This window comes from Mycteria americana, chromosome 12, assembly GCF_035582795.1.
Source record: "Mycteria americana isolate JAX WOST 10 ecotype Jacksonville Zoo and Gardens chromosome 12, USCA_MyAme_1.0, whole genome shotgun sequence".
In the NCBI taxonomy this organism is placed as follows: Eukaryota; Metazoa; Chordata; class Aves; order Ciconiiformes; family Ciconiidae; genus Mycteria; species Mycteria americana.
Genome location: NC_134376.1, coordinates 7,767,024 through 7,787,102, shown reverse-complemented (window position 1 = coordinate 7,787,102; position 20,079 = coordinate 7,767,024). Strand labels below are relative to the sequence as shown.

The window sequence follows — 20,079 nt, the reverse complement described above, 5'->3', positions numbered from 1 at the left end:
GAAAGAGAGCTGATGACCTAACAGTAATAAGGCACAGAGATGAGTAATTAAAAAGATGGGCAGCTAATGGCATTGGTTAGAGAAAAAAAAGTACAAGCTATATAGGTGGAACAAGGGCAGCTCTAAGCCAAAATTTACCGAGCAAGGTAACTTGACATTTATGTAGTTCTCCAGTTGACACAGGCTCTGTCAGAACTGTAACGAAAGGGATTGATTATCTGATCATTCGTAGGAAGCATTTTTAAAGGACTGACTCATCCACACAGACACGACTGCCATGGCCTGCCTCTCCGAACACAGAAGTGAATTAAGGAGTCAGGGTATAGGTCATTTTATTTATTCAGAGCAGTTTTCATTGAGATGGCAAAAAAGCAGCTGGTTTGCCAAAGTATATATTTATCTTTCTTAAGTAACCTTATCATCAAGCAAAATGCATTTTTATGAATTCTTATATATAAAAAAATTCGCTCTGACTTTAGAAACAATATAATCTGGCTGTTAACATGATATTGTCCAAATTGTTTAGACTGGTATGAATAAATGCCAGTCTTAAATTCCCGTTGGCTCTCAACTGGGAACTGAGCGCATTTAATGTTTGAGCAAAGATGGTCCTTGGTATGCAGCATGGACCGCAGTCCCTGCTGCCTCCACGTGCCCTCTCCTACCCTCCCAGCAGAGCCAGCGACCCGCTCTGCACAGCTCTGCTCTCCTGTACGAGCCGCTTTGGGGTCCCTTGAAGTTAATGGATGGGCTTGGATACATATCCATTGTGCTTAGAGGAGGTGAATTTACATATCTTTACTGCTCAGCAACAACTATTAGAGTCACAGCAGAGATCAGAGATTGCTATAGTATCTGCTCATACTTTTAATTAAGGAGATGTCTGCTGCACGTTGGACTGTACATCCCAGCTGCAGTTGTCTTCAAAAGCACCCCATCCCCTTTCCCAATGTGTGTCCCTTGTTAAAAGGAACTCCAAAAGCGATTGAAGAGGGAGAAAACAAAACTCCAATGGTCTGTTCCTACACATGCCATTCAATTAGGGTGCTTATGGAGCCCATAGTAGCCAACTGAAGAAGACAAAGACATGTCAGGGAGTACAATCTCTTTTTAGTCCTGGTTGGCAGCTCAAAGCCCTCCCCTGTACTCTGCACCCGCTGAATAATCCGTTGTCCAGTTAGGATTACCCTGCTTGGTGCTCAGATACCACAGTGCTGAATCTAATACAGAGCAAAAGATATGTGATTTTGTTTCAAGGAAGCTGAATGTAAGTAGATCCACATGTAGCATTTTAAAGCAGTTTTGGTTTTTTTCCCACAGCGATGAAATCAGGAGGCACCCAGCTGAAGCTGATCATGACGTTCCAGAACTATGGACAAGCATTGTTCAAACCAATGAAGTAAGTGAAAAAAGTCTGTGTTGTAAAGTGAAATTGTGGTGGAATAGCCTGCTGCCATTTTCTAAGCCGTTAAAAGTTTGCTGTAGTATCTCTCAAGGTTAATGTGTCTGCTTCCCTAGGCTTGCTGCTGAATGTAGAGGTTCAGGGGCTGTTGAAACCTTGCCCTGCTAGACTGGTCTTTGGAAAAGGTGCTGAGGCGGCTTCAGATACATTACAATCTTCTCAGGAATGTTATTCGCTCTGATCTCTGTGAAGTCTCCCATCATAAATACAGGATGTTTTCAGCATTTCTTTCTTATGTAAACTTACTCTACAGGTCTGAGCTTTACCTAGTGTCAGTGCTCCTCTGGAATATGGCCAGACAAAAGAGATGGTTCAGAACAGCTTTGGGAATACCTAAAGAGTACTTGTCTGATAAATTATAATTTAATCTGTTGATTTATTGTTGTTTGTATTAAAGGGTTGTATTAGTCATTTGGCTGTGGCTATGCTAACTCTATAAATGAGTTTGAGAGTGGTACTGCAAGGGAATGAATCTAGAGAGAATGGGAAGGACTAGGATGATGCAGCCTTGATTTGCACCTGCCCAGATCCCATTGAGATGAGGGAAGTTATTCAGATACAAAGCAGATGTAAATGAGTTCTGAATCCGGACCTGTGTGTTTGTGTTGTAATAAGGAAAATGACTCTGCTTATTGTGGAGGGTTTAGTAAAGACACTTGGGGCTGCAAAATGTTTAATGAAACTACTCAATATCTGTGTCAAGGGTACCACTGGAATAATAAATCCATTTCCTTCTTTTCTTCCCACTGTAGGGAAGTTCAGTTAATTTCCTCTAGGATGGTCCGTAAAAGACTAAAGTAACCGAGAACGAGTGGTTTGGAATATGTGTTGGCATTGTGTTACCGTTACAGAAGGGAGCACAGCTCAGGGGGTAAACTGCTGGCTGGAGACTGAGAAATTCCGTTTCACTATAGATTTGCTGTAGACTGGCCTCAGACAAGTACAGATTTGACTTGATCTTATTTGACTGCCAGTAGGGCCAAATAATTGGTCCCACTTTCCTTCAACTCCTGTTTGAGCCGGAACCCTCCTTATGTACATTTATGCTGGGAATCACCAGGGAATCCTATGAGCTTCCCAGCAGCAACATGGCATTTGTGCAAAGGCCAAATGCCTCTGTGTTATTTCCCAAACTGCAAACAAATTTCTCCATGTTTCTAGTGGATCACTGATTGTCTGGGAGAGGTCAGAGGAAGCACAGATAATACTGCCAAGTCAGAGGGAAGGTGGTATCAGAGAGCGTCTACTCCAGCATCTTCCCTTCCTCTCTCTGCCCTCTCCCCAAGTCCTCAGATCATCAATGCATGGGTCCATCCCCCTACATCTGCAAGTTGGATGCATATAGGCACAATTCTTAATTGTGTCCTGCCCACATGCGAAATCAAGAACCAGGTGGGTTTGAGCAGCCTTTAAGTGTTTGGCAGAATCGTGGTTGTGCTGTTGGCTTTTTATATAGTGTGTGATTTGTTTCTTCTCCATTTGCTGAGATGTAGATAATCTCAATCTTTATCATTGGTATGACATTGTAATTCTGGGAATGCTAATGAGGTCAAATCAAAAGTTTACCGTTTCTACTGTACTATACACAGCCTTGGCAAGATGATGGATGACAATAGAGGTATAGCCACATTCCTGTGTAGAAGCAATTACTACCATCCACTAGAACAATAACAGAAAATTATGATGTCTTAATCATTCCCTTTGCTTGATTTGAAGGGCAGCAACACCCTATTTTCTCACTGCTCTATGCATTGCATACGCCACTGGAAAAAGCAGCATTAGAGCATTCAGCAGCTGTGTTCCCAGGCACCACACCTTACAGTAGCAATGCCGCTGCGTTTGTGCTGAGCATCGCTGAACACATTAGTGATCTTGAATAAGGATGTTTGCAAGCATTTGTCTTCATTCTGATAACAGTGAACAGGGAGCCAGATGCTTGGCTAGCATAAATCTTCCTAGGTCCTTTGGCATCTGGTCCCACTGGCCTCTTTCACCAGCTTATGGGCTGTTGTTGATTAAGTTCTTGGAGAGGTTTGCAGCATCATTTCTTTATACAGAAATAAGAAGCCTAGAACTAAAAAAAAGTACTTTTCTGAAGTACTGAAAGCTGAATGGTGTGGGGTACGTATAGGGTAATATGCAGGCATGAGGCCAGTCTCTACCTGGGTTTCATTCATTTGAACTACCTGGAAAGGTGTTTTTGCTGTGCATAGCTGTACTCGGTATCTTCCAAACGGAATTAATACCTGTTTGAGCAGGATTGCGGCAGACAGGGAAGACCATGTGAACCCTTCCCTGACGCAGCCGGGCATCTGCTAGCGGAAGGGGAGGTCTCCAGACCTTTGGAATTGACTTCTGCAGGCGAGTCACAGCAAAATGCACTCCCTGGCAAATTGCTTGAAACCCTGCAGAACTCATCTGACTTGCTCAGCCCTTTCCCAGCCTCGCAATTCCACATTCAATTTATCCAGGGAGCAAGCCAGCTCCAGAAAGGCCCAGGCAGGATTTGGAAATGGGGAAACCAGAGTCTGCCTTTGGCACCTTTTGTGCTCAGTGTTTGGTATTAACTGACAACTCTTCATCTGGTCATTGATTCAGGCTAGTGGAGAAAATGAGAGGAGGGAAGCTTAACAGTCAGGGAAATGTGATAGCGGTAAATAAAGCCTGATCAGCTGCAATTATTTTATTTATTTGTGGCTCTGCATCTTCATTTCTGAAATAATTGCCCATAAAGTATTGCAGAGGAAGCCAAATCTATTTATAAATCCTATGGCCCAGTGTAGATTCCTTTGCTAATTCTAAATGCATCATAGAAAAAGCGAGTATTTGCTAAAACTCCAGGGAAGATTTAATGTATTTGCAATGTATCTTACAGTTAATGTGTAGTTTTATTTAGCTCATAACAGTTCAATCATACAAAATTATTACCATATGGGACAGGAAAAAAATAGCAACCTCCCCTTCTCCCATGATTAGTGTGTCTAACTGTACTAGTATTGTACAGCATAATAAAATTTATTTACGTGATCGCTGATATCTGCAGCCACAGCTTTCTATATGACTTATCAGGTAGGGATGGTGTAGAGCCATAAATTTCAAAGGGTTTTGGCTTATTTGTCCAAAAGGAACATGCGCTTTATAGTTTTATTTGGTTTCCCTTTGTTTCTGCTAGCTGGGGGAGTTAAATAGCTGGCTCAGCAACAAAACCAACACACTATTTTTTTCCCTCCCAAGGCTTTATTCTTCAAGAAGGAGATTGTGCTCCAGCAGAGTCAGTGTTAGGATTCCTATTGCATACGCTGGTGCCAGGATTTTGAGAGAGGTTTTTACAGTTCCTTATGGAAAAGCCAAATAGGATCGAATAGAAAATGATACCTTGTTATTGGAGTTGTAAGAAAAGTGTCTTGTGGCATGTGTTTAAGAATGACATCTCTCATTCCCAGTTTTATAGATTGCTTTGTAGAAATGTGTAGAAAGGGTATTCATTATAAAATCTTTGAGGTTTATTTGTTCCATTCAAAGAAATACTACTGTATCTAGTGAACTCACTTTTGACTGAAACAGATGAAAGCCAGTTCTGTTTCAACTTTAGATTTTGCTTGATATTTTTAACATCTTTTTTCTTTTCTTCTGTTTTTACAAGTCACAGTACCGGATTGGTAAGAGCCACACGGCTGTTTCTTTCAGTAGCTAAAGTTCACGGTTAAAGTCTTTAATAAAGCAGAACCAATTAGCATCAAGGTGATACCAGGCCAGAAGAGACTTTTGGGGTCACAAAATCCAGTCTCCTTCAATCACGGCAATCTTCTCACAAAATCCCGTTCATTAACTGATCAAACACTGCTGACCACGTTGTTCGTACCTTTTGCCCCTCCTGAAACTCGCTGCTGTAGAAAATAATGCTGCCCACTGGGAACATCTCCTGGTTCCTGCAGCCCTCAGGGACACGACCCGTCCCAGTGCCAGCCACAAAATAAGCTGGTAGTCATGGTCCAGGGCAAAGCTGGTGCTCCACAGAAATAAACCAAACACGCTCACCTTTCAGCTTCTGTAATGTTCCTGTAGCATATCTTTTGGCTCAAAGACCTAGGCGCTGTTAGCTGGGCTGAAATCTAGCAGCCAAGGTCATGGGGAAGATAATATTTTTGTTTTGGTTGCCAAAGCACGGCTTTTTACTGGCTTTTAAATGTCATACTTATAGCGACAAAGGATTAGCAACGTTCTTTAACTTTCTCTTTGATTTCCTTTTAGGATCGCTCAACAAATAATGCATCTTTTGATAGGGATATTAAATAGGCCAAACAATCCCCGTAATACTGTTAATTGCTTTCATTTCCTACAGTAATATTCCCTTTCCGAAGCTGCAGTGTGACTGTTGTACCTGCGAAATGCAGCCTCCAGGCCTGATTATCATATCAATTAGGCTGGTGTAATTCTTCCGAATTGGTAGCATTGCTTCCAAGTCAGAGGACTTGAAATGAACTTCAGAATCGGGGCTGCTGGAAGATTGCTTTCCGTATTACATTGCATATCATGCTGTTTTGAGGAAATACATTTTGCAAACCTGTTGCATTTCAGCTGGCAGGCATCCAGTATAAACATACTGTTATAAGTCAACATAGCAATTAAATCAAATTGCAATGTTTTCTCTGAGCATCTAGAGAAGTGAGATATGCAATACAGTAGCTGCTATGCTAGAAGCCTTCCAGGATTAACACTTCGGCACACTGGAATGTGCTACGCGAAACCCGACTGAGCAGCCGCTGGTCAAAGTATAAACCCAGCCTCTATGTTTTGTCACTCGGCTTAAGCCCTGTTACCGTGCCGGTCACTGGAGAGCGCTGGTTCTGCGCAAGGTGCGTTACTGGACGCCTACGGCTGAATAAACTGGTCAGAAAGGTTGAAGCTAGTAATCCCAGTATTCAGTTTGTATAGGTGTATTTTAAAATTGCAAGGAGTGCTGTCTCGTTACATCATGAAGAAGAAATGCTTTCTTTGCTGCTGGAAGTAATAATCAGTAACCAGATATTCTGTGGACCTCATCCATGAGATTTTGGGCTTTTTAAGGGCATTCAAATCCTTACCTACCAAATCCCTGCTGAAATGTTTACCTGAGTGAGACTGACAGGCAGATTTGATTGTACTTACATCAGAAATACATCTGGAGTAAACTGGATGAATTATATCACTTGATATTTAAAGCACATGAGAGCTGAATGTGGTCCTAAATAAGGACAATAGAGGTTGCCGTGTAGTATTTTAGTTCTTTAACTTTTGGTATATTATGCATGAACTGTTTTTCTCTTTTATAACTAATCCTGTTCATCAGATCAGACTTGTTCAGTATTTCAATGCAAATTGAGTTTTAGGACTCCGCAGTGCCTCTGGTCCAAATCTCATTTATGCAGACTGGAAAATTTGCGGTGACTTCAAGGGGAGCTGGATCAGGATTGAGGCTGACTGATGGCCCCGGACAGCAATGAAATCCAGTCCTCTGTCTGTCACCGTGCACTGCATTTCCCCTTGCCACAGCTCGGCAACTGCTGGCTGAAATATTGATCAATCCCATCCAGCCCAGGAGAAATTTGTTCTCAAATTCTGCAAGCATGTTTATGAAATGACCCCAGAGTCAAAGTCTGCAAAGTCCAGGTAGCTCAAAGGTTGTCCATTTAGGTTAGGATCTGCAGGGATCCGTGGCAGCAGCGTTTCACCATGCTGGCAGCCAGGAAGGGGAAAACAAATCTCTTTCCCTCTCTTTCTGCACCAGCTCTGTTGTGCTGTCCCAAGCTGAGCCGCCCCGGGTTACCTCTCCTGGAACTGCTCTGAGCCGGGACGGGACAACGTGAGTCCCAGTGGTGGGAGGGAGCAGACCTTCCTCCAGCAGACCAGCGCTGTTTCGCTGGATATCGCCACATCCGTGGGGTTCAGCCCATTCCGTCCCGCTTCCCGGCACTGAGAACATGCCATCCACCACCACCAGTGAATTCTCCCCAAAATCCCTCTCCCCAGCTTCCCCACGGCATCTCCAGCTCCTGGCAGGAGAAGACTTCGCTCCGCAGCTCACAGAAACGTCAGACCCATGGTCTCTGTGCCTGGGGCTTTTTGCACGAGTGATTCAAGGCTTGCATTTTTCTTCAGCTCATTTGTTGGGGTTTCTCTGGCAGACAATAACACGATGCTCAATATCTATTTTTGTTCTTGTGTTACACAGACACAAAGGGCCACAGGTACTGACTGTACCTGCCTCTTACCGCCGTTTTAAGGGAGAGCTGAGTGGGCAGTCATATTTTACAGTAGTGAAGTGTTGCTGCTTGATTAGCTGCCTTCTATCGAAGTGCTTATAGAATCTTGCTAATTAGTCTTCGGGAACAAAGACATGCTGGTGTTTATTTTTTCTTTAAAAGCCAGCTATTGCAGCAGCTAACATTTTTTTTTTTATACCATAGTGTATTAGAAAAGAAGCATCTTCAGTGTCTGATTTTAATCAAGCTACTTCTTCATTTTAATTTTCTACATACCAAGAAATACAGCCCTGTGGCTTTGTCTTCTAATGAGAGACCCACTTTCAGTTCCTCAGTTTCTTATTTCTTACCCTATATCGGCAGTGCAGAAAAGCAGCAAACATTATCAAGGGAAGAGCTGGCATGAAATGCATAACCTGTAATTTACTGCTAAGTAACAGGGCTTGGCACGTGGGGGACTCGGTGGTGTAGCAGTGAGGTAAGATGTCCTTAGTAAATCTAAGCAAAAAAATGTGTCCAAAACGTTTTCAGTGGGATATGCAGATACCGCTACCCTGAAATATTTCATGGGAATTTGTCTCCGTTTCTCTACAATTTATAATCCTTAAACTAGGCTCAAGAGACTGAAATTCAGGGAGGGAAAATGATTTGTGCAACACTTGTGGTGTAAACCGGAGGCTGAAGCTGTTTTCTCTCTGGAGCAGCATGCACAGCTTTATCCTGGAGACGAGTTGCACCGTGCTCATCTCCCCCCCTTGGGAGGAGTTGGTTTTGGATGTTTTATGGAGCTAAATTGCTCCCCCCCTGCCCCTGGTCCTTATCTCACACAGGGATAGCTCTGAGGATCCCCATCACTTTGGAGGATGCAGATGGGGATTTGGCCACTCGTGCTGAGATTTGTTTGAAGTTTGTTTGCTCTTCTCGTTAAAGCCCTCAACATTTCTACAGGTTTCTTGACTTAGGGACGCTGGCTATCGGAAGGGGCAGGAGATGGGCAGCAGTGAAATGGGTCTGATGAAACAGCATGTCTAGTGGCTGAGGACCCGTCTCCAACTTTGCCGGAGGTCACTGGTTCAGGCGACACAGTCCCGTGGTCAGTGACGATGCAAAAGCTGGGTGGCATTTGGAAGGGACCCACGAGTGAAGTAACAGTGTCAAGACAGGAAGGTTTTGGCAAAGCTGAGAGGCTTAGGAGAGAGCGCACAGCGCACGTCCAGATTACGCCCTTGGCACGATGCTATTGGTGACTCACTGCTGTAAACAAACAAAAAAAGTGTGTTTAAAATAGCCATAATAGCTGTTAATAACATAGCTTTAGGACACGCTGGACATTTCTGACTTCTGGTTTTTTTTCATTTTCGGTGTCTGGTTCAATAGCGTTAGTACTTTTCTTGTTAACTTACAATTTTCCACCCTGCTGTAACGTTCTGCATGTGGGTAAATAAAAGTAAGAAAGCCTAAAAGACTCATTTGCATGTGAAGAAGTAGCAGAAACCCAGAGTAAATAGCATCTGCAAATGTGTGGGAGCTGGAGAGTAGGGGGGGACAGCAAAACTGTTGTAAATAGAAGCAGTTTAAAGTGCTGCATTATGCGCTACGGATAATAAAATACCCAAGCCAGCACGTAAGCGAGATACTGTTCTCAGCAGCAGCATCCAACTGATCCTGTTAGTACTTCAGGTCCCTTTTGTAAACCCTGCTAATCGGTGGTCCACATTCTTCATGCAGGGGTGGTCACCCGGCCAGAGGACAAATAATGCCATGCCCGTGCCTGGAGACCTGTAATAGCAGAAATATTGCACACAGGCTGCAGGTACACACAGTCTGTGTATGGATTTTGAACTGCTTTGATAAGCTGGCATGAAGCAGCAGAAGAAATGAAGATGTTAAATTAATCTGTAGATTTACGGGGAGGTCTAGCAATGATTATTACTATTTTCTTTAGTTTTTAGTATGACTGACTTGTATTTTGTTTGATTCTATCTCATGATACACAAGAAGAGTATTTTGACCCAGCATATATATGTTTCCCTGTATTTTGTGCCTGTTTGAATCACCACGGTATGATAATCCGGCCAAAATTTTCAGACAAACCTCTTTTGCATCTGATTCTTTAGGGGTTTATTAAGCAGAAAATCTGATTCTGACGGCATAAAACCCAGAGGTTTTTCAGCCTTTCATGTTGCAAGCCCAGGTTTTGTGTCAGGGCCCTGAGTGAGCCTCAGCCAGGAGGAGGGGAGAGCGATGCTGTGGTTCCAACGCCAGCTCTGCCTCCTGGGGCTGACGATGGCAGAGACAGCTTAAAGCAAAAGCCTGTTTTTCTCCGTAAGATTGAGAAGGACGGGGTGCAATGAGGAGGGCTCGTGCCAGCCCTGGGCAAGGTGAGGACAGCAGCTGTCCCCTTCGGCATGGACCCGGTGCCACCACAAGCCTCTGCGTCCCCCCGCATCCACGCAGCAGCCAGTCTGACATCTCTGGGCTCTGCCACCAGCAAACCAGAGAGCCCAAGCAGGGCAGAGCCTGCTTTCCCCATTGCCTGCCTAATTTTCCTATTTCCAGAGCCAGCTCCAAGTTGAAAATGTCTTTTTTTGCAGCCTCCTAACCCCAGGTACAAGAGCTGGGTGACTGGGAATTTAGCCTAAAACATGCCCTTTTTTGCTCTGCCTGACCTACTTGTCGCTGCCCGTGGGAGCCGCGGGGGTTTCTTCTCCTCCCGTGCCTTTGCTTCGGAGAGTCGGGCTTTTGTGCTGCTGATTGTATCACCGTGCCTTGAAGTTGTCTTGGCGTGCACTGGGTATTTTGGTACAGAAGCCGCTTTTTATGTGCTTCTGTAGCACTCGGGGCACTAATGCTTCGCCTGAAGCAGCAGTGAAGCCTCCGCTTTCGTGCTGCGGTACCGCGGGGCAGCGCCAATCCGGAGCCAGTCCGTGGCTCCGGGGGGTGTGAGCACAGCGGGTCCTGCTCTGTTAGCAGTCGGCGAGGCCATGCAGAAGAGATGGCTTTTGCAGCATATCCAGGCCACCTATTCAAATCCAGGCTCTTTTGGCACTCGTGAAATTGTCTGACAACTTGTGAGCAGGCACCGTGCCATGCAAGCAGATGGGCATGAATGTCCTGGCAGCCAAGAGCCTGGGATGTTCATCTGGCAGAGGGGAGCGAGAGCAGAGCTCCTCGGTGCTCATGTCCAAATGCTCGTCCCTCCTGAAGTTACTATGGGAAGAGCGGGCATGGTGATGGGGTGTCTGGTTTGGGCACGGGGTGTTTCACAGCAGAGATGATACCCCTCAAATTCTCCCCCTGGTTCCTGCTACTCCATCACTGAGGACAAGGTAGTTTCTGAGATGCTGTCAGTCCAAGATCCCCATTTTGTTGGGGACAGCCGGCACCCGGCACTGTCCTGCGTCCTCCAGAGACTCACCTTGAAGGCAATAGCACAGCGATTTTTTTTTTTAACTCCCTCTGCTAGGTGGTTTCCTATGAGAGGCTGGCTCTTGCCCGAAGTGAATCCTGAGATAAAAGGATTAAAACATCCTCTTCGGGGCTTCACAGAAATTGTCACAAGGGCTTTCTTTAAAACATAACTCCAGGGAAGGCCTTAATGCTCATTGCCCCGAGGGGCAGCTTTTCTCACACAGGCGTGCACTTCATGATGATTGACACATCGTTAATTAACTGTTAATTAATTAACCCCCTAATCTGAAGGGATGGGGGGAGGAATTCCTTGCAGGCCTGGATCCTGTCATTTCTTTGAACACACCAGTCCCCTGTTCTGCTGCAGTCCCAAACCCATCTGTCTTCGGGACCCAAGAAGCTCATGCAGAAGGCAGGACTAATGGAAAACCTTCTGTAGCCCCCCCTCCAACCGCCTGCATTTCCTGACAGCCACAGTTCAAATGCGATTTGCAGGAGTGAGACTATTTGTATCTATTACTCTGAGTTTAGAGAAGAGAAACGTAAAAAAAAAAAAAAAAAAAAAAGAAAAGATCGGTTGTTGCCTTTCCGCCTCCCCTTGGTCCCTGCTGTATAGGATGTGATGCTGTGAAGGATACGGGATCTGTCTGTAATTTAACGCTGGCTCTGCGTGTGGATGGTCACATACCTCCTTTTAGGCTGGCCGTGCTGCAAAAGGTTTCAGCCCAAAGTTGGGACAGAAAACCCTTCTTTCTTCTCCGGTTTAGCTCCGGCATGATGGCCTCCCCGCTGCACTCCATAGCCCGAGCTGTGCTAAAGTGCCGAGCTGCACCCAGAACAGCAGCGGAAGAGACAAATTCTTCCCGTGCCGACTTCAGCTGGGCTTTGCTGGTGTCCTTGAAGACTTTATTTTCCTCTAATCATTTTGAGCCAGCCCATATCTTCTGCCAGTTCTGCCTGGTGGCCTCTAACAATCTCATATGTCAGGCAGCAGCATGATTATAGCTTTATTTAACTCACTTTGTCTGCATTTGCCTTTCAAGGAGCAACAATGCAGCAATTCTGTAGACTAAATGTGGCCTAAGAAAAGAAATTGTCCTGTTTATCCACAAACACCAGATTCTTGGGGTGATGCCAATCTCGATAAGACATCAGTGGTGCTGATAAGCCAATAGTCATAATCACTGATCAGTGTTTTGCTGATGTTTTGGCAAGGTTTTGTGTCCAATATTGTTGACCCTACGCTTTTCCTATTACGTGCTGGGTCCTTTGGCAGGAGAAAGACCTTCTCAGGGATCAGAACGGTACCTATATTGCAGGAGGTGCCTAAAACCCGTTATGTTTGGCATGGCTTGTTCCTTTTGTCCAGGGTCATATATCAGGGTTCATCCCTCCCATGCAATTTCAGGTGCAGCAGTATTAATCCTGCCATTTTGCACCTCCGCAGTTGGGAACAGCCTCACGTTGCTGACATCTGAATTACATTTTTAACAACAATTTCCTTTGTTATATAAAACGAAGCCAAAACAAACACTGGTATTGGGGGCTCACTTTCTGGTTTAAATAACACAGCCCTTTAAATGGATGAGGACTATGAATCATTTTTGTGTAGATACTGGTTTGGGGTTGTTTACTTGCTTGTTTGTGAAGGATTTTGTTCCTTTTTTTTTTTTCCCTGGCAATGTAAGTCTGTCACTCTTGATGCAGTAGGACAGTTTGGAAAAGCTTCCTGGGCCCTCTTATCTAACTGTACTGTTGTTAGGTTATTGGATTCTCTCTTCTCTCCTTTCCCCTAAAAATTCACTCACTAAAAGGGTGAAATTGCAGTGTATTGAATTGCCTGATATTGCACCGATTCTTTATTGCAATATCTTCTAGATTTTAATAGCTACAGGCCTTGAAACTATTTTGGTGTTACCAAAGACATTTAATATCTGTGAACTTACAGAAGGTGTTTTCTGGCACTCAGCAATGACTCCAAAGCCCCAAAGAATTACACTCAACAGCCCTGAATTTCAAAGCCTGACATCACTGCAAGCAAGGAATACAAATCCATCAACAGGAGCAGGATTTTAATTGCTTTTGAATGATTCTATAGAAATCTAAAATTGCTTTGTGGGATGAAAAAAAAATCCCCACTTTTATCTATGAAGAGGTTTTAATTCTGGAGAATAAAATAAGTGGCTGCTGTAATAATACAAGATTTTTTCCCTCTGACTGTGTAGCTGTTCCTTCAGCCCCTGCCTGCTGGGAATTTATCCTTGAGCAGTGAGACATCGGAGTTCATCAGATATTATACGTGGCAATTGCCAAACCAGGAGAGGCTCCTTGGTGGCTGGAAGATTTGTGCTTCTATTACGTTAGCTGTTAAAAAATGAGACCACCTGCATTCTTTCGCAATGTGACCTTCTCTAGCTGGTCAGATGCTGTGTTTTTGCTGTGATCTGATCTGATTTTAAGGGTAATCAAAAGGCCAACGGTGCTTTAAAACCCAATAATACCTTGACTCTTGCTTTACAGTTTTCTTTTTTTTTTTCCTCTTTTTTTTTATGAAAGGAACGAAAACCTCTGCAGACGTTTCTACATCTGGCTTAGCTTCTGGTTAAATGCATCCTCAGGGAGTGCTGGAAAATATTACTTCTCCTGTTTAGAAGAGAAGTAAATGAGTCATATTTTCCAAAATAGTTGCAAGGAAAGGGATATCAAAAGTTGTTTGTATTTTCCTGTCTAATAGATCTGGTGAATACTTAAAAGTGGTCTGCATCGCAAGAGAAACAACACCAGGGTGCCAATGCTTCCGTCGCCTTGGCAAATGCCGTTACGGCTGGCACGTATCGAGGGAGCGTGCATCGCTGAGCCCGCCCCAGGGACAGTGCCGGTTGTGACGGTCCCTTCCCCGTCCCACCCCTCTGTCGTGTGGGGGTCAATACTGCGGCCGTCCCTTGGGCTGGTGTGGGGACGGGGCCAGGCGTTCTCCTTGTGCGAAGGGTGGAGGCGAGCAGCGCGTCTCCTACCTGGGCAGGTTTGCGGGCAGAGCAGAAGGCTTCTCCCCCCTCCTTCGGCCCCTGGGTGGATGTAAGAGGGGTCGCGCCGATCTTCGGGGGTCTGGGGCTACTGGGTCTCTGCGGGCGCAGTGGAAGGACTCTCCTGGCTTTCAGAGGGCACCAGATCTGGCCTCTTGGCGTATCTCAGCATTTCTGTTTGTGAATCAGCTGGCGGAATCCCCTTCCCCTGACCTAAAATATTCAGGATGCCCGAGGGAGGGATCACAGAAAAGGAGGTAGTCAGGGCCCCCTAACTGGAGACCATAGTGGAGATGGGGAGCCTGTCCCATCTCCTGATTCTCCACGTGGCTCCCCACAGAGAAACCCTTTCAGAAACCCCGATCAAGCCTCGAGCCTCCGCATGCCCCTTCTCATGCCAGGGCGTGAAAAAGGCGCCGTATGCCCCATCTCCACCCAAACCAGCATCACTGATGTAGCTAAACCTTCCCAAAGCTCTCAAGGCCATTAGCAGGCATCTCTCAAGTGGAGCCACAGTACCCCCTAATACAGGTCAGCAATAACATTTCCTTAACCAGGTGTTAAAATTATTATTGAATTTGCTTTAGGGAGAAAAAAAAAAGACAATCTAGTATTTTATATTTTAGCTAGCATTAAACGTACAAAAAGGTGATTGGTTGCAGCATCTGAAATTCTGCACCGATATTTTGCCTGTCATTTGAAGCATGTTGATACTGACATGTATTAAAGTACAGAAAACCTTCCTATTGAGGTCTTTAAAATATTTTTAATTATTTTCAGAAACAAACCTAGCCATTATTGTATTTTTGAAGGACAATTATTTTGTCTTTTCTTGCATAACTACGCATTTTAAAATACATTTTTAAATAATTATTTGTAAATTGGTTTTCTTCAAATTGACCATAACAAACCAGACAAATCTCTTCAGGATTAATTTTCCACCTAGCTGAAGAAATTAGCTATTGCTTTCTCCCTCCCACCTCGAAGCCGTGCTAGAATGGTTACCTGGATACCCTGCCTGTAAAGGATGTATGTGCTGAAGCAATTTAAACAGCCTGATTTGTCATCTAACTGCAGACATCATTAGCAAAGCATTATTTGGCTGGAACATTGTAGGCTGAACGTGGATAACTCCTCTGTGTTGAGGAGAGATTTAATTTAACCACCTTGTGACCAAATATTGCCTGTCTTGAGTGTGGAGCTGCAGCAAGTCTGGTGTGAGGAATACGAGCTGTATCTGGGTGGGAAATTATTTTCCTGTGGTGTATAGCTATTGGAAATGTATTCTGCATCAGGATGAAAACCGGCTCTTTCAAAGATGTCGTTTCAGAATCTACTGATTTGTTCATTTTGGGGCAAGGAGATAATTTTCACATGATGGGGAAGAGGGAAGGGAAGGAAATATAAGCCTGGCTTTTGCTTTTTTCCCCTGTAACTTTTCTCCTTGTCACAGTCCCCGTTTCAAATTATTCCTCTGGTTATCATCTGTGTTTTGAAAATGGCAATTCCATCGGGATGGAAGGACGCTTATAAGCAGGTTTTTAAAAACAAGCTGGTGAAATTACAGCGATGACTTGAAATTAATTTTACTGCATATGAGAGTGTGTAAAGCAGAAAATAACGGGCTCTTCTGATAAATCCTGCATGTCAGAAGGCAGAAATAGTCATTTCCCTGGAATCTGACTATTGAGCGTGGTCAGGGAGGTCGTCTGCGCATAACAATAAGGAACGCGTAAAAACAAATCTGAGCTTTAAAAAGAGGATTTTTTAGTTCTCAGATCACTTTTTAGGTCTGGACTGAACCTGACACACCATTTTAAGGCTTTAAGCAAAATCAGGTTATTTATTATTGATTCCAGTATGATTTGGAAACCTCAGCTAGAGCCTGGAGATTTGTCAGGTAGGTTCAAGAGACATGCATCCTCCCAGCTAAGCTAATTCTGCAGCTACGGCTGATTTGCAGCAGCACCACAATTGCATAGGTGCCAGTCACATATTCCTGAACATCCTTCTTGGCAAATCAACTCCCAAATCATGTTCAGGAATCATAGTCTTAAATGAAGCACGGTTGCAAAATATTCTCCTGATCTATGGTGCAAGTCCTTTTCCTTTAGTTGTAATTGATGTTACAAAATATTTTACAGCTTCTGTCATTAGTGTTCCCAGTTGGCTCAATCTACAATTTATTTCATGCTGTAAAAATGCTAAGGATTTTCTACTGATTAGCGGCAACAGTAGGGCATGTTTCTAGATTTATTAACATGGGATATTTTTGGGTGGGTAAGGAGTCTTTTGTCTTTGAATTAAAATGTGTCTAGACACTCTTTTTTGTTACAAATCTAGCAAAATGAAGATACTTTTGAGGTAGTAATTAAATTCTTTCAGTGACACACAGTGTACTATGCACAGGGCTTCAGTATAATGAATATATTTATTTCCAGGAAATCTACAGTATTTTCCTTGCCATTTGTAGGACTCAGCATATAAATAATGCAGACCATGCTGTGCTGCTTTCCAGTTCATCCCAGGAAATTATGCCATTAAAAATGCCACGGTTCTTTCAGGCACACACAGACACAGCAGGTGAAGAGAATATTCATGTGATGAACAGTGACAGAAGCAGCATCAGCTAATACATAACCCTGCAAAGCACACCTCAGACGATGAAATTGTTCGCAGTAATTATAGCGTGGAATGAGACTGTTGTTTAACTTAACGTCATGGCAGTCAAACTATCATCCATCAAAGTGGGCTCTGAATTTGTAACCCAGGGTTAGGACTCAGAGGTGCAAAATAAGGTGAAGTGAAATGAAGAGCTCTGGAGCCTCCCCTGCTGCTCCAAACACGCACAGTCTATAACCGTAATGAAAATAAAACTTAATTGGTGCAGTTTTGAAGATAAAAGGTCCCCATAAATTCCTCACAGACTTGTTTTTGTTTGAGAGCACATGTTGCTATTTGAAATCTGCAATTCAGATGTTAAAATATCTCCTCTGCAAAAATAGCGGTCGCTCTTGCAGTGTTCAGACACCAAAGATCAGCCGGTGTATAATAGCACAGTCCTGTCCCTTTGCTCACTAAGGTAGGAGTGTTTTGTGTGTTTAAGAAGGAGAATTTACCATCTACCATTCGTAGGCATTACTTATGCATAAGCGGAGCTTTAATACATGTTGCAAATGGAAATCAAGAACATGATGTGCCTGGAAGGAGTTTATCTAACTATTTATGGGCTGATCACATTTTGAGCTAGAACTGACTTGGTTATTTTTAGTTAAATAATGTTACAGTAGTAGTTGCGTTTATAAAGAAGCAAGAAAATTCCCCTGCAATTCACAGACCTTTCTCGCTGGGTCTCATTTCAAACCTCAGTGTCCCCACGCTCAGCGTCCCTGGAGGAGAAGCTGAACCCCTCATGCCATGGGGCTGCCCGTCTAATTGTGGATCAATGAGTTGCAGGTCAGAGACGGACCTTAAACTCCCACAAAGCAGCTTTGCATGTCTTTGTGCCTTTCCTTCTTCCCTCCCAGCTGCGTGCAGAGCTCTTGGATGGCTTTTGCCAACTTGGAGCCACCCGCTGTGATTTGGAAGTGGACCGTGTCTGCTCTCTGGCAACCCAGCTTAGGTTTTCCCATCCCTCAAAGGTGGTATCCATGTGGAGTGCCTGTGTCTGCCCGGAGGTTTTGGAACAGATTAGTTTTCGGAGTTGGAGTTGGGTGTAACTGGTACAAAGGGACTTTGTGCAGGAGTGAATTCAGCTGAGCACGAGGCTCGTGTGTGAAAAGTTTTTGCTGGATCTCTGAGAATAGTTCAAGAAGTCAAAAGATCTCACTACCTTTGAAAAAAAGCCTCAATCTGCTTTCTTGTCTTTATTTTCATGATAAAAATCAACCGTTTCAGGCAGTTGCTCTTTGATACGCCTTTAGAAAGAAGTTCCAATAACTAGAGATGTAAATGTAAAACATAGCCACAGCACATCATTAGCATGAGTGACTATTTCTTCTTTCTAATAAAAAAGGAACGGAAAACCATTAAAACTCATGAAATAATAAGGCAGAAGCATATAATTTAATATGGTCATCTATTTGGAAATGCGCATTGTGCATAAATAATCAGACATATCAGCAGGGAATCTGCAGCCATCTAACAAGTAAGTTGTTTTGCAATTGCCATCTGACCTGTAGATAAGTGGAAACAATGTCTTCATTAAACTTACAAAACCGAATATTAATCATCAGCAAAACCAGCACTGCAAGATGCAAGGGAAGGCTCGCTATGTCCCCCGGAGCAATGTGCGTGTACCTAATGGCAGGATTTAACTATTAAGGTCATATCCAAAATAGATCTGCTATTTGGCCACAGTGCTTACTGGCCTGCTACAAAGGCAATCGGATTTAGGAAGACTTATTGTATGTTGGGGGAGGAAAAGGTGTATCTGGAAATACGTCCTAAAAGACTTGACTTCACAGGCGGTGTCCAGTAAAGAGTCTTTAGTGGGGATGAACTGGGTTTTCAGTGGGGATGAACATTGTACTGAATGCATTTTCTTAGAGACTGGCTCGCTCCATCGCTCCCCAATCCTTTCCAGCAAGCTATGAAGCAATCTGTACTAGTGCAGAGCTTTTGGAAAGCATGTTTTCCAACCCAGCCTGAGACTGCTTTAGTCTAGTCTAGTTGGTACTGGTTTCTCCAGTGCCTTCCAATAGCACTGAGCCGAGAGACTAGTATCTGCCAGGTATGGTTTGTTCTCTTTTCATCTCATTCTCTCCTCGGGATGTAAAAGATTAAGAACAATTGAGTGTTTAATTTTTATAGGAGTTTACTGAAGTTTTTTTTTGGTTTTCAATGTTCGCACTGCTCTGTCCTCTGCTCCCTGTTCGCGGAGGTGGACCAGAGCTGGGTGGTGGGAGCAGGAGGTGGCGATGCCCCGAGATTCCCGGAGCAGTTCCTCTCACAGTCTTAGACCGCACAGTAGTTACGCAGGTGAGATCCCTAATTTAAAGAATGTGATTAATGTGATGGCATGGCACCAGTGTATGCGGTGCTGGAGATCAAAGGGTGAAGCATTTTAAAGAATTGACTAAAAAGATCTATATACGTGTAGAAATTGGAATGACAAATTTAATCCTGCTTTGCACCTTTGGGTCATTTTGCAGGTATTCCTGTAGGCGAGCAATGAACCCACTTTGTTTCCTTTGTTTTCCCTTCTACCTGTTTGAACCAATAAGCCGATTCAGTCAGAAAGTAGTCTGACTGTCTGAAACTAATCCTGTAATACTTTCTTGACATTCATATTGCTGTTGAGCATTTCTGTCAATACAGTCATTGCCTGTGAGCTGCATGGAAAACAGTGCCCACGAAAAAAAAAACCCAGGTTTCATTCTTACCAATATTTGTGATAAAATGAAGATCTTCACTCAACTTTATTGGAATTTACTCAGGCATTTGGTAATAGCAGCCTACTGGAGATTGCTAAGGAGGGAACTTGAGGGACCTGTAATAAAACAGAAGAAGATGGCTTGTGTATTCTTTTTTATCCAAGATCTCAGTCCCGAAAGTGTCAGACCACAGTGTGCTTTGGACAGAGTTGAAATTCCAATATTAATTTAAGACCCTTCTCTTGCTTAATCCTGCAATATCCACCTTGATATTAGCAAGAGCTGTGGAAGATGTCATGGGCGTATTTAAACTAAACACTAAAACCAGAGGTTATGTCTTCTGTCCCCCACATCCAGGCATGGACAAGAACGGGGTGTTTGCTGTCACAGACGGCTCATTTAGTTATTCACTTTAATCTGCATCTGCTCCACACTCCACTGAAGTCAGCGGGAGGCTTTTCCCATGACTTTGCTGGCCTTTAAATTTGAGTATGGGCAGGTCGGGTCCCAGTTTATGAACTGGCTCTGTCCTTCCTGATCCAGTTCACCTTGAACTCACAGAGTAG

The 20,079-nt window shown here is 43.8% G+C and overlaps 1 protein-coding gene across 1 annotated transcript in view; it reads left to right on the top strand.

The window, feature by feature from the left end:
• Positions 1 to 20,079, top strand: part of FAM20C (FAM20C golgi associated secretory pathway kinase) — a 59,789-nt gene that overhangs the window by 11,531 nt on the left and 28,179 nt on the right. The window contains exon 4 of the mRNA XM_075514833.1: positions 1,321 to 1,399. Within this exon, the coding sequence (XP_075370948.1) occupies positions 1,321 to 1,399 (79 nt within the window). The remainder of the gene's footprint in view (positions 1 to 1,320; positions 1,400 to 20,079) is intronic.